General features: G+C 32.8%; 1 protein-coding gene across 1 annotated transcript in view; it reads left to right on the top strand.

Annotated features, from left to right (window-relative positions):
- The window catches only part of SMAD2 (SMAD family member 2), a 103,364-nt gene that overhangs the window by 80,939 nt on the left and 8,652 nt on the right, over window positions 1-13,773 (top strand). Inside the window, exon 7 of the mRNA XM_012642634.1 lies at window positions 1,489-1,563. Within this exon, the coding sequence (XP_012498088.1) occupies window positions 1,489-1,563 (75 nt within the window). The remainder of the gene's footprint in view (window positions 1-1,488; window positions 1,564-13,773) is intronic.

The raw sequence follows: 13,773 nt of genomic DNA, 5'->3' as shown, positions 1-13,773 counted from the left end.
GTGGCTTTTACTTTTCTTTTTTATTCTTTTAATTGTTTAGTTTTGGGAATTTTATGAAGTAGAAAATCAGAAGTGGATATTGCTATTTGGAACAATGAGGCTTTAGCCATCTCCTAGTGATAACAAAACTGAAAAGTTCACTTTTTATTCCACTTCAAAAAAAATTTTAACATTTTCTCTAAAATACTAACAGCTTTATTATTTTATACACAAATAATAATGGAGAAAAGTAAGGAAATACTTGATCCTAAAGTATTTTAAAGTTCAATATTTCTTTTTATTTAGATCTTTGAGACATTGGTGGATAAACTGGAAGCTTAGCTCTATTTAAATTTATTAGCTTTAACCAAACATAATGATGTGTATTATTCTTATTTTCTATTCTTTATAGTTTGATTATATGAGGATATTTTATTCTTAGAATTTCAGTATTAAAAATTTGGGGATACTGACACTTAAATGAAAAGTTTGATACTTAAGAACTTAAAATTTATAGTTAGCTTACTGAAGAGAGATTGTAAAGGATCAGTAAAGGAAATCCTTAGTGCCCATCTTTCTCTATCCTTTTTGGTAATTACAAAGTTCTTTTTAGGTATATGTCTCCACCGTCTTGAATTCCTTAAAACTCTTTAGCAGTGTAAATGTTAAACTGTTAAACCTTATGAACCTGTTTTTCCTCATTAAAATTATAGTTGGTGAAATTGTTTAAATGTTTTTTATTTTATGAGAAGCTTATTCAGCTGTTCAGATGCCTCCTGAACATAAACATTTTGTTCAGAAAGTGTGTTGGAAATGACACATTAGAATCTTAATATTTATTTTCAGGGAGTATTTTACTTCTGTTTTGTGAAGTAGTCTATATTTGAATTGAATTTTCTGCTTTAAACATTTAGAATTGACTAGTTGGAAATCCCAGGAAAACACTTTTTAGGTAGAATTCAGGCTAGACCAGTCCTGAACTGTACTATTTTGCCCTATAGAATTTAGTGTAAGATGTAAGCCACTATTACTTTTGTAATCTGAAATTGTGTGTGTGTGTGTGTGTGTGTGTGTGTGTGTGTGTGTGTGTGTGTCCTTTGATCTCCTAAGTACCCATCCATGCTGTTCATTAATTTAAAAAAAAATTTTAGGTACTAATGTCTTTGATGCCTACTAATTCAGAACTGAGTTGTCTTTGAAGTTATATTTTTGGCTCTTGCCCCAGAATATATACATATGGGAATGAGCCAGATATGTAAGTAATGTCTAAGAAAATATGCCCAGAGAGCTGGATTGTGTAACAAGTAGGTTTTAAGGATTGACCTTTAACACTTGTTTCAGAACCTCAGTCATAAGCCCTCAGTATCCAGTATTACTTTTTATAATAATGTTATATAACATTCTTATTTGTTATTTGGAGTGATTCATTGGTTATCTTTGGTAGTTGGAAGAAAAGGTGGCAAGATTACATTGCAATTATACTTGATTTGCTTTTTACAACTTTTGTAGAAACGCCACCTCCTGGATATATCAGTGAAGATGGCGAAACAAGTGATCAACAGTTGAATCAAAGTATGGACACAGGTAAAAAATGTCTCTCAAAATTCCTAATAATTAGATATACATTTCTTGCATTGTTTGAAACGCACCAGAGATATTCCTTTTAAATCTGGAGTTGAGAAACATGCCAAACAAAATCTTCTATCTTGGTTTAACCAGATCTGAGCCTGCAATGGGGGCTGTGTTCTCACTGAAGAATTAACATATGCTACTCTGCAGAATAGTTATTATAATTGTCTTGCTAGAGTGAATGAAAATCTGAGAATACTCATGTGCTTTTATTTCTTTTTAAACACTTCTTTTTAAAGTTTTAGTTACTCTGTGAATAAATATCTCTTCATGATACAAGACCATAATTAGCCCACTAACAGATTTTCAGAGGAATTTGAGGGTGAGAGATGAGGATCAGCTTTTTAATGCTCCTTTAACTTAATAATGAGTTCTGAATTACAGTAGATTGCTTACACAAAATACCTTGTATCTGACCTAATTTGATTAATTTCTCATATTTATCTACTCCAATTGTGGAGAAAAATTTTAACATAAATATTACACACATTAAATCTTTAAACCAGATGCTGTGTCATAAAATGTATAACTGACCAGACCTAATAGGTTACCAGTGAAATCACTTTGATGTCATTGTAATTATCCACCTTGATTAATTCTACCCTGTCTGTATCTTAAGGATTGGACACCTTAATGTCACAACCCAACAAATTATACCACCAATCTTTCTATACATCTTACGCTAATACATTCTGCAGTTAGGCAAATCTAAATTATTTTTAAATGAATTAACATTGGTGGAGGAGGGAGATTTTACAATAATATTATTGTTTAAATCATTCCATTTTAAGGACTCCCAGATAAAGGAGCTTCTGCTGCCCCTAATCATACTGTGGGTGTTAGGAGTAGCAGATAGCTAAGAAAGTCAGAGACTCTAACGATCATTGAAAATAACATATATCTTATTGCAAAGGTCTTAATGCAGATTATATTTGGCTTTCCAAATATGTCTTCCTAACATGCCTAGATGTTAAAGAACTTTATTCTCTAAGCAGTGTTGTTCTTTTTTTTTGTCCTGTGATGGACAGGTGTTACTGTGGCGTTTAAAAGTGAATGGCACAAAAAGATGCTGAACATCATAAACCACAGTGAGATATTACTTCACACCCACTAGATGGCTATAATCAAAAAAAGGCAAAAGCAAGTGTTGATGGGGATGTAGAGAAATTGGAGTCCTTATATGTTGCCAGTAGAATGATAAATGGTTCAACCACTTTGGAAAAGTTTGCTGTTCCTCAAAAAGTTAAATATAGAGTTACATATGGCCCAGCAATTTCACTCCTACGTGTATACCCATGAGAATTGAAAACACATCCACACAAAAAACTTATACACGAATGTTTATGTAAGCATTATTCATAACACTCCAAAAGTGTAAACGATTCACATGTCCATCACATGATGAATGGATAAATTAAATGAGGTATATCCCTTCATTAGAATATTATCCAACCATATAAAGTAATGGTAGCACAACATGAAGTTCTACAACATGGATGGACCTTGAAAGCATTATGTTAAGTGAAAGAAGCTGGACACAAAAGGCTACAAGGGATTCCAATTAGTGCATAAACACCTATTCAACAATATAACTGAAAAACAGGAGGACCAATAATATAAGTATAATCACTGGTTATGGTAAATTAGTCAAAAAAGAAGAGAATAAGCTGAGTCAACTAACATGAATTCAGAGTTGGAGCTAACTTTGAATCTAACCTAATAATTTCTAATGCTGTTTCAGTGGGGCAATGTTACTGGCTTTCAGAATGACACATTTAAAATTGTTTACCATAACGACAATGGAAATATCTGATTTATGAGATGCTAAAAGTTGGTTTAACTACCAGTCCCTTACTTGGTTTTAGTTTCTCTGTTCAGTGTCATGGCAAGAAAGACATTTCTGGCTGGGTGCAGTGGCTCACACCTGTAATCCTAGCACTCTGGGAGGCCGAGGCAGGAGGATCACTCAAGGTCAGGAGTTTGAGACCAGCCTGAGCAAGAACAAGACCTTGTCTCTACTAAAAATAGAAAGAAATTAGCTGGACAACTAAAAATATATAGAAAAAGTTAGCTGGGCATATGGCGCATACCTGTAGTCCCAGCTACTTGGGAGGCTGAGGCAGAAGGATTGCTTGAGCCCAGGAGTTTGAGGTTGCTGTGAGCTAGGCTGACGCCACGGCCCTCTAGCCCGGGCAACAGAGCTAGACTCTGTCTCCAAAAAAAAAAGACATTTCTGACTGATGCAGGGCCCCAATTTAGAACAAAACTGGCCTCTTCTCTAACTCTGCTTCATACCTTCCAGGGGGAAGGACATAATTAAATTTATCTTTCACATCCTACTAGGATAGAATGAATTGATATTTTTAAAAAGGGTAACCAGAGGACAAATTAAACATGGTATAAGGAGCTATATGAAATAGCACCTGTTATTTTTTGCTTTTCTTTTTTTAAAAAAAATTTCTCTGGTTAAGTCTTTTATTCTTTCTTTTTAAGTCTTGTGGATATTAGAAATCAGGCAGGACATGACAGGAAATGTAAAAGTTTAATTTATCTTTGTCAAAGTATTCTGTAATTAGTCCCTTTTCAAGTCATGATTGATTTTATGAAAATATTTGTTCAAACAGGTATATAGAGAAATAGAATCTAATAGATCATAAGATGCGGCTTTCATAACTCACAGTTCAGTTTCATATCTTCTAAATGTACTGTGCTTGGTCTAGGACACAAAGATGCAGGCTTAAAAGGTTTTTGAATCGCCTGTATCAGTGGGTTGAATTGGGTGTCTCAAAAAGTACGCTGACATCCTCACCTCCAGTACCTCAGAATGTGACCTTACTCAGAAATCGGGTCTTTGGAAATGTAATTATTTAAGTGAAGATGAAGTCATACTAAAGTAGAGTGGAGCCCCTAATCCTATATGACTGATGTCCTTAGAAAAAGAGTAGAGACACACAGGGAAGAATGCCATGTGAAGATGGAGGCAGATATTGGAGTTAGCAGCTGCAAGCCAAGCAATGACAAGGATTGTTGGAGAAATGAGAAGCATAAGAGAAAGGCATGGAACAGAATCTCCCCTGGAGTCTTCAAGAGAACGTGGCTCTGCCAACACCTTGATTTCAGACTTATGTCCTCCAGAACTGTGAGAAAATAAATTTCTATTGTTTTAAGCGACCCAGTTTGTGGTACTTTGTTATAAGCAACCCCTAGGAAGCTAATACAGTGATTAATGAGGTTTTGAGAGTATACTACTAATAACATGTACATTTAGTTATTTGTAAATTATATACAGGTACTTAATACATTGTATACTTTAGCACACACAAAAATATTAAAGGATGAGATTAAATAAGTTCCAGTATTTACTTTTTGTAAGCCAGTTGTTTTGTGTACTCCTAGACAGTATTTACGTATCCCACTTACAAGACTCCTCTTAACCAAATGCATATCATCAGGATATCATGGTCAGACTCTGAGCTAGACTGCCTGAGTTTGGATTGTTCCTCTACCATATACTAGCTAGGTAATGTAGGTACATAGTTTTATCTGTAAAATAGAGTTAATAATAGTACCTAACTCATAGGATATTAACAAGGTTAATATTTGTAAAGCAGTTCAGTGTTCCTAACTCAAAGTAAGCACTGTAATGGTGTATTTCAGAAAAATAGTAAAGGAGGAGTTAACCATTAAGGAAAAAGAAGAAAGTTGATTGCACAAAAATTTTAAAGCAAATGAGGAATTGAGATCCAGCAACATGGTTTGCTTTCTTGGTTGGGATCTTCTAAGTAAAATAAGAAAGTATGGTTATTTGTCCAGAATGCAGGGTCAGGTTTGACAGTTTCAGGGTAATGGTCTTACTGGATATACCACTTCTGTCTTATTTTGTAGTTTTTAGTAGTGATGTATAGCTTGTCTTTCATTAGATATATTCCTTAATATTTTATAGTTTTTAGTGCTGTTATAACTTATTGGTTTTAAATTTTATTTTCCAGTTTATTCCTAAGATATGGAAAAATACTTGATTTTTGTATATTGATCTTTCTTTGTGGATCCTTGCTTAATTCACTTTTTGGTTTTAGAATTCTATATATAGATTCTTGAGGTTTTCTGCATACACAACCATGTCATCTGGTTTCCTTCTTTCTTTCTAATCTTTTTTTTTCCTTTCTTGTCCTGGCTAAAACCTACAGTAAAATGTTGGATAGAAGTGGTAAGAATCGACATTTTTGCATTGTTCCGGATCGTAGGGGGAATACATTCCATAGTGCCCCACTAAGTATGATGTTAATTTGTGGATATTTTGTAGATTGTTTTTGTCTGATTGAGGAAGTTCCTTTCTGTTCCTAATGTTCTGACTGTTTTTTATGAATGGCTGTTGAATTTTGTCCAGTGCTTTTTTTGCATCTATTAAGAGGATCATGTAGTTTTATTCCTTTATTCTTTTTGCAATGAATTCCACTAAGTGATTTTCTAATGACAAACCAACCTTGATGATATTTGGTTATGATGAATTAATATTTTAAAATATTTATGGATATGTTAATGGTTTATTTTTAAGAATTTTTATATCCACGTGTATGAGACATTGGTCTATAGGATTTTTTTTTTCCTTGTAATGTCTTTATTAGTTTTAATATCATAAAATGTGTTGGAAAGGACTTTCTCCCTCACTGTTTTCTGAGTTTTCTTAAGGTTGGTATTGTTTCTTACTTAAATATTTGATAGATTTTTTTTTTTTTTTTTTTTTTTGCCAGAGAGACTACCTCTTTTAGGAAAGGGTTTTTTAAATTCAGTATTATTTAGATTTTTCAATTTTTGTATGTGTTTGCATTTTGTAAGAAATTTGTTCATTTCGTCTAAGTTGTAGAATTCATTGCTCCAAAGTTATTCCTAATGTTTGTTATTCTCTGAATGTCTGTAAGATCCGTAATAATGTCCCATTTTTTTAATTTATAAATTAGTACTTTGACTTTTTTCTTTTATTCTTAGGCAGTCTTGCAAGGGATTTATCAATTAATAGTTTCAAAGAACCAGGTTTTGTCTGTAAATTTTTTCGGTTTTCTTTGTCTCTTTTCTATTTCATTTGTATTCTTCATTATTTTGTCTACTTTGCACTTAATCTGCTCTTCTCTAAGCCTGTTGTGTGTGTTCAGATCATTGATTCATTTCTAATGTAAACATTTAAAGCTATAAATTTTCCTCTAAGCCTTATTTTAGCTGTGTATTACAAATTTTCATATGTTGTTTTCTATCACCACTTAATTATTTTCTAATTCCTCTTACAGTTTATTCTTTGACCCATGAGTTATTTAGAAGTTTCGGGTTTTTGTTTTTTTGTTTTTTGGTGTTTTGAAGTGTGGGGATTTTCTAGATACTTCATGGATTCCTAATTTAAATTTGTTATAGTCCAAAATGTATTATGTATGACTTCAGTCCTTTGAAATTTACAAAAGATTATTTTATGCTACAACATCTGGCTTATATTGATGAGAATTTCATATATAGTTGAAAAGAACGTGTATACTACAGTTGTAGTATTCTCTGTCATTCAGGTCAGAGTGGTTGGCGATGTTGTTTAAATCTTCTTAATCCTTTCTGATTTTTATCTACTTGTTCTGTCAGTCATGGAAAGGAGTGTTAAAATCTCCAACTCTGATTTTTGATTTGTCTGTTTCTGCCTTTAGTCCTGTCAGTTTTTGCTTCATGTATTTTTAATCTATTTTTAGATGGTAAATTATTACATCTTCCTGATAAATTAACCCCAATTATAAAATGTGTCTCATTACCACATCTTTTTTAGTGATCGAATGGTATATTTTTCATCCTTTTACTTTCAACCTATCTGCATCTTTGCATTTATGGTGTGTTTCTTTTAGGTTACTGTTTTGCAATTTCTTTTCTATTTTATCTGATTTTTGTTTCTCTGTTTCTGTTTTCCTGCGTTTTAGACTAGTCATATTTTTGTTACTCCATTCCATTTACTCTTTTGGCTTTTTGGCAATAACACTTAGCATTATTTTCTTGGTAAATGTTCTAGTGATGACATTGTACTTAATCACCTTTTACCTGGAAGGTTATTTAAGTTGTAATATTTAACAGTTTCATGTAAAATGTAAGAACTTTATAGCACTGTAATTTCATTCATCCACTTCCATTGTTTGTGCTACTCTCATATATTTTACTTAGTAAATATGTATAAACCCCAAAGTATAGTGTTATTTTTGCATTAGACTTTGAGTTTTTAAAGAAAACTTTAAGAGGATAAAAAATAATGTTTTGTATTTACCTACATATTTACTATTTCTGCTTTGTTCCTGCTCATTGCTTTCCTGCAGACATTTGTTTGTTCCAGTTGTTTTAGCTCCATTTGTCAGAGAGGCTTTTCTTTCTCCATTGGTTTTTCTTGGCCCCCTAGATGAAAATCAAGTGATAATGTATATTTGAGTCTGTTAATCCAGTTAAATGAATTCTTCATTTCCTGTAATCTATTTTTCAGTTTACAATTTCCATGTTAAAGTGTTTATCTGATAATTCCAGTGTTGTATTAATATATAACATGGTCTGCTTTTGTTGACTATTTTATCTTTTGATTATGGATCGTTTTTTTCCTGCTTTGTATGTCTCTTGTTTTTTAATTGGATACTGGATATTGTATATAAAATAATACTAGAGAGTAAGATAGATAATACTTTACCTTGGAAAGATCCACCCTTTTCCCCCTCTGGTTGCTAAGCTGAAGAGCTGATCTCTGTAAGTAGGAGTTGGGTTGGAGAGGTATTGACTTGGGACTTTAATTAATATCACTTAATCTCAGGTTTTAGGGAGGGTTAGTCACCTGCTTCAGCAGGGCTTTCAGATGTGAGTATGGAAGACTGTAGGATATGTCATTGCTTTCTAGTCTTGCCCAAGACTTCCTGTCTTACTATATACTCAGCTAAAGACATGTGTGTTAGAATTGGCTGATGAAGAGCTCTGTGCTTGAGGCTTCTCAGATTTTAATTGCCTGTGCATGGCCATTAATATTGTAGTTGGCTTCTACTTTGGCAAACACAATCCTGTGTCTGTCTGTGTCCTAATTTGGCAGATGCTGTCAACAATAAAAGTGGTTACCACTTTCTCCTTAGCTAGAAAGAGCTCATTCTTCTCTATAAATTAGTTCATTTACACTTACTTGGATCTATAGCTGTTTAGTAACTTTAAAGAAAAGTATGATTTTTGTTTTGTTTTGCTTATCCGGTACTTTCTTACTGCTAGTTCAGAAGCAGGGGTTTTCCCTAATCTAACCATTCTAACCATAAGGGGAACCCTGTAGGAGATTTTAATAAAAACAAAAGAAAAACTTTTTTTCCTTCATTTTTTTTCATTAAGAACAGATTTGTGCTCATAGAAAATTTGGAAATTTATAAAACCTAATAAATAGGAAATGGTAATGCATTGTATAATTCTTAAGCTGGATTTGATATACATAGTGTTATATCTTTTTTTTGGCGTAACTTCTTATTTCTATCATTATTCTATGTCAAATAAAAGTTAAACAGTATTTTACAGATGCAATTATACAACATTTTGAATTATACAGCAAATGGATGTTCATCATAAAAAATTAGGAAGCACAGTTAGGTAAAACAGGAAAATTTAAACATTACATATAATTACATTTAGCAAAAAATTTTAATTTAAAAAGGTTCAACGCTTACCAGAAAGGAAGAAAAAAAAATACTCCAGTGAACATCATAGAGAAATAGCTAGAAAGTGTCAGAAAAGTTCACCCCTAGGATGTTGGATTCTAGAGTTCTTGTTCTTGGCTACTAGACTGGACCTCTTCTGGCTGGTTTCAGATGACATGGGGAGAAATGGGTGCTTTGGAGATATGTTGCTGAGATAGGATATGATTGGGGATTAGTTTAGGGTAAGATTGAAGGATGAACCCCGGAAGATTTTCAGTTTTCTGGAAGACTTGTGAACATGTTGGTCTTTATTCAATAAATTCAATTTTTTAAAGTATTTTTAAATTTATTTTTAAGGTGTGTAACGTGTTTTGATAGACATAGTGAAATAGTTAGTATAGTCCAGCAAATTAACATATCCATCTTCTCACATAGTTACGTTTGTTGTGTATTTGTGTGGTAAGAGCACCTAAAATCTACTCAGCAAATTTCTAGTATACAATATTGTAACTGTAGTCTTCATGTTGCACATTAGATCTCTAGACTTAACCTACATATCTGTATTTGTACCCTTTTATCTACACTTTCCCCATTTCTTCTTCCCAGCACTGTGATCACCATTTTATTATGTGTCCATGCATTTGACTTTATTTTTACATTCCACATGTGAGATCATTCTATAATTTTATTTCATTGTCTGCCTTATTTCAGTTAGCATGGTACCTTCCATGATATTATGGTTCACCCATGTTGCAAGTGGCAGGATATATACCACAGTTTCTTTATTCATTCAGCTTTTGACAGGATACTTACCTTGGCTATTGTGAATAAAAGCAACAAGAGAAAAGCGACATGTCACGTACAAGGGAATCTTCTTAGACTACCAGCAGATTTCTCAGCAGAAAGTTTGCAGACCAGAAGAGAACAGGATGATATATTTGGGGAGCGGTGAGGGGGAGATTAGCCAACCAAGAATACTGTATCCAGCCAAGCTATCCTTCAGAAATAAAGGAGGAATAAAGACTTTCTCAGACAAAAGCTGAAGGAGTTTCATCAGTTCCAGTGAGGATAGGAAACAACAGGAGCTCTCGATTATTGCTGGTGGGAATGCAAAATGCTACAGCCCCTTTGGAGACAGTTTGGTTGTTTCTTACAAAACTAACCATATTCTTACTATATGATCTAGCAGTCTTGCTTCTTGGTATTTACCCAAACAAATTGAAAACATATGTCTACAGAAAAACCTGCATACAGATGTTTATAGCAGCTTTACTCACAATTGCTAAAACTTGGACTCAGCCAAGATATCTTTAATAAGTGAGTCAATAAATAAACTGATACATCCAAACAATGTACAGCATGTCATTGAATAACATCACTTCATTATAATATTGATGAGGGGAGAAAAATTGGTTTTGTCATATGTCATTTTGCTTAAAGTCACAATTTCCAAGAACCTTTTGATGTCATTAAGTGAGGACTTACCTATATGTGACATTCCGGAAAAGGCAAAACTATGGAAACAGTAAAAAGATAAGTGGTGCTAGGGGTTATAGGAGAGGGAGGGAGGGATGACTAGGTGGGGCACAGGGCATTTTTAGGGCAGTGAGACTCTTCTCTTTGGTACTTCAAATGAATGAATACATGTCACCATATATTTGTCAAAACCCATATAACATATAACAACAAGAATTATCCCTAATGTAAACCATGGACTTTTGGTGATAATGATGTGTCAAAAATAGGTTCATTAATTATAACAAATGTACCATTGTGGTGTTGGGGAGGTTGATGATTGGGGAGGTCATGTGGAATGGGACAGGAGTTATATGGGAACTTTTTGTACTTTCCATTCAATTTTGCTGTGTACCTAAAACTCCCCTAAAAAATAAGTCTGTTAAAAATTTCTTTAAAATGTCACCTTGAATGATATACCAAAGCAGATTTAAAAAAAAAAAATGGTGGAAATATTTGCAAATGAATGGCAAGTCTAAGAACTGATTTCTAAATTTGGAAACTTACAAATCAAGAGGAAAAAGTAGTTGATAGAAAAATTGACTAAAAGAATATGAATGCATTATTTAAAAGAAAAATAAAAAATAAAGAGTTACCCTCTTTAAACCTATCAAATTTGCAGATCTCAACATGTAGTGACATGTAAGGAAATACTGGCTCATAAATTCTTGGTGAGTCTGTGCATTTTGGGAGAGTATTTTGGCACTCATTTATAAAAATTTAACACTCATTCTTTTTATCTTATATTTCCACTTTGAAAAATGTATCCTATAGCTATATGTGAGCTTGTATGCCAAGATACATGCGCAAAGATTTCTCTAGATGTTTTAGGTGCTGGAAAACACTACTGATTGAAACTGGCTAAAACAGCAGGATATTTATTACCTCTCATAAGTGGAAGGGCTGTGATAGGTTAGACTTCAGTAGTGGCATTTTATATATAAATAATACATAGGTTAGTGATCACTTATCTCTGTTTTTAACTGTTTCTAAAAGGTTCTGTTAACTAATAAATTGTTGGCTTAATTTAACTTTTTAAGATGTCATAATCTTTCTTGTAGTCTGTAATTCTGACTTACCACATCTGACTGAACTCCTCTTAGTCTAAATTAATGAATTATGACCCTATTGGTCACTTCTGATAAATATTTAATAGAGGAATAAACAGTTGAAAGATAGGAATAATTGGGCAGTTTCCTCCATTTCTAATAATGGCTTTGTTTATTTTATGTTTGCTTCAGGAAACAGAAGTGAATTTTTTTAGTTCATTGCTATAAATACATTTTGACCTTTCTTAGTTGTACCTGTTGTATAGATTTTTCAACTGAGGAACAAAAAAGAACACAATTGGGTTTTGTAAGAATGTTCTGTCTTCTAAAAAATATTCTTCATCTGTTCTCTATTTCTGATTCATCTAGTTATCTGGGTGCTGCTATTTCACCTTTGTTGCCTGGTATTTTGTCTTGGTTATAATGGTGTGTGATAAGGAGAGGTACATAAGGCGGCTTGGCGTATCTTTTTCTACATTTATGCCATTGGTGTAAGCTTGGGAGCTTTGGGTCATGTTCTTTTAGATTAACTTCCCCTAAATCTATGGAGAATGGTGATCATAAAACAAAATATTCTGTATTTATAATAAGATTATTTAACAACATTACAGCAAATGTGTTTTAAAATTGAGTTGTGTGGAATTGAACAAAGTAGTCTCAATGATTTTTTTCTGTTGTCTGTGGTGGTTCTTATTATTCATGCCCCCTTATTTCCTTGATTAGATTTAGCTTGTTTACCTAAAATGGGAAGAATCAGATCATCTTTTAAGAAAATATAATTTCCCAAAACCTACTCCAGAAAATAGAGCTATCTTAAGTCAACTTTCATAAAGCAAAATAGAGAGATGTTTCAGTAAACCCTAGAAAATTATTAACTATTTTCTTAGGAGAATTTTCCTGAACTTTTAAAGAATGTGCTGTTACAATACTATTTAAACTGTCATAGAACATAAAAAAAGACACAAAAGCTTCTATATTGTTATAACATTGATTGCAGAACACAACAAACACACAGCACCCATGTAAAATCTACAGGGTTGTATTGCTTCAGATTGTTGATGGAAAAATCCTAAATAATCTCTCTTGGCCTCAAAGCCAATATTATGCTTAATAGGAAAATACTAGAAACATTACCTTAAAGAATATCCACTGTCACCACTGTTTTATCTAAGTGGGACACAAACCCCGATATGACTGATAAATCAGGTAAACTTTTTTTAATGCTACATCATCAAAATTAGGATTACGAGTCATAAAACAGATGACCAAATATTTGCAAACCGTACCGTGAAAGAACTAATATTGCTAATATATAAAGAGCCTTCTAAAAATCAGTAAGAAAAGTGATCAACACCACAATAGAAAAATGAGCAACGAAAAGAGCAGACTATTTACAGAAAGGAAATACAATATAAACAAATGTAAAGCTGCTCGGTGTCATTTTTTAAGAAAAATGCAACTTAAAACTGTTCATTGAGACCATGTTTTCACCTATCAACAATAACACCATGGGCATCCTGTCACTATTACCTTGTTGTTGGTAATGTAAACTGGTACAGCCTCTATAAATGATGATTTTGGCCAAATCTAACAAAGTTACAAATGCGCAAACCCTTTGACCTGACAGTTTGTCTTTTAAGAATCTGTCCTTCACACATGATTGGAATTATGCAAAATATACAAATTAGTCATTATAATCTTTGTTCTTAAAGCAAAATATTGAAAATAGCCTGCATATCCATCAATATGCGATCATAATGTAATGTTATGTGGCTGATAGGTAGGTAAACAGACAAGGAAATACTAAGGAAGCATATCAACATAAACAATCTCTAATAGTATAAGCAATATGGAGGTTCAGAATTGTGTTATCATTTGTGTATGATGGGGGGACACAACAGAAATATGTTTGGTTATACAAAGAATTGTCAATATTA

This window comes from Propithecus coquereli, unplaced genomic scaffold (genome assembly GCF_000956105.1).
Source record: "Propithecus coquereli isolate 6110/MARCELLA unplaced genomic scaffold, Pcoq_1.0 Scaffold181, whole genome shotgun sequence".
NCBI classification, from domain to species: domain Eukaryota; kingdom Metazoa; phylum Chordata; class Mammalia; order Primates; family Indriidae; genus Propithecus; species Propithecus coquereli.
Note: the sequence above shows the minus strand (reverse complement) of the source record. Positions and strands in the feature narration are given on the sequence as shown.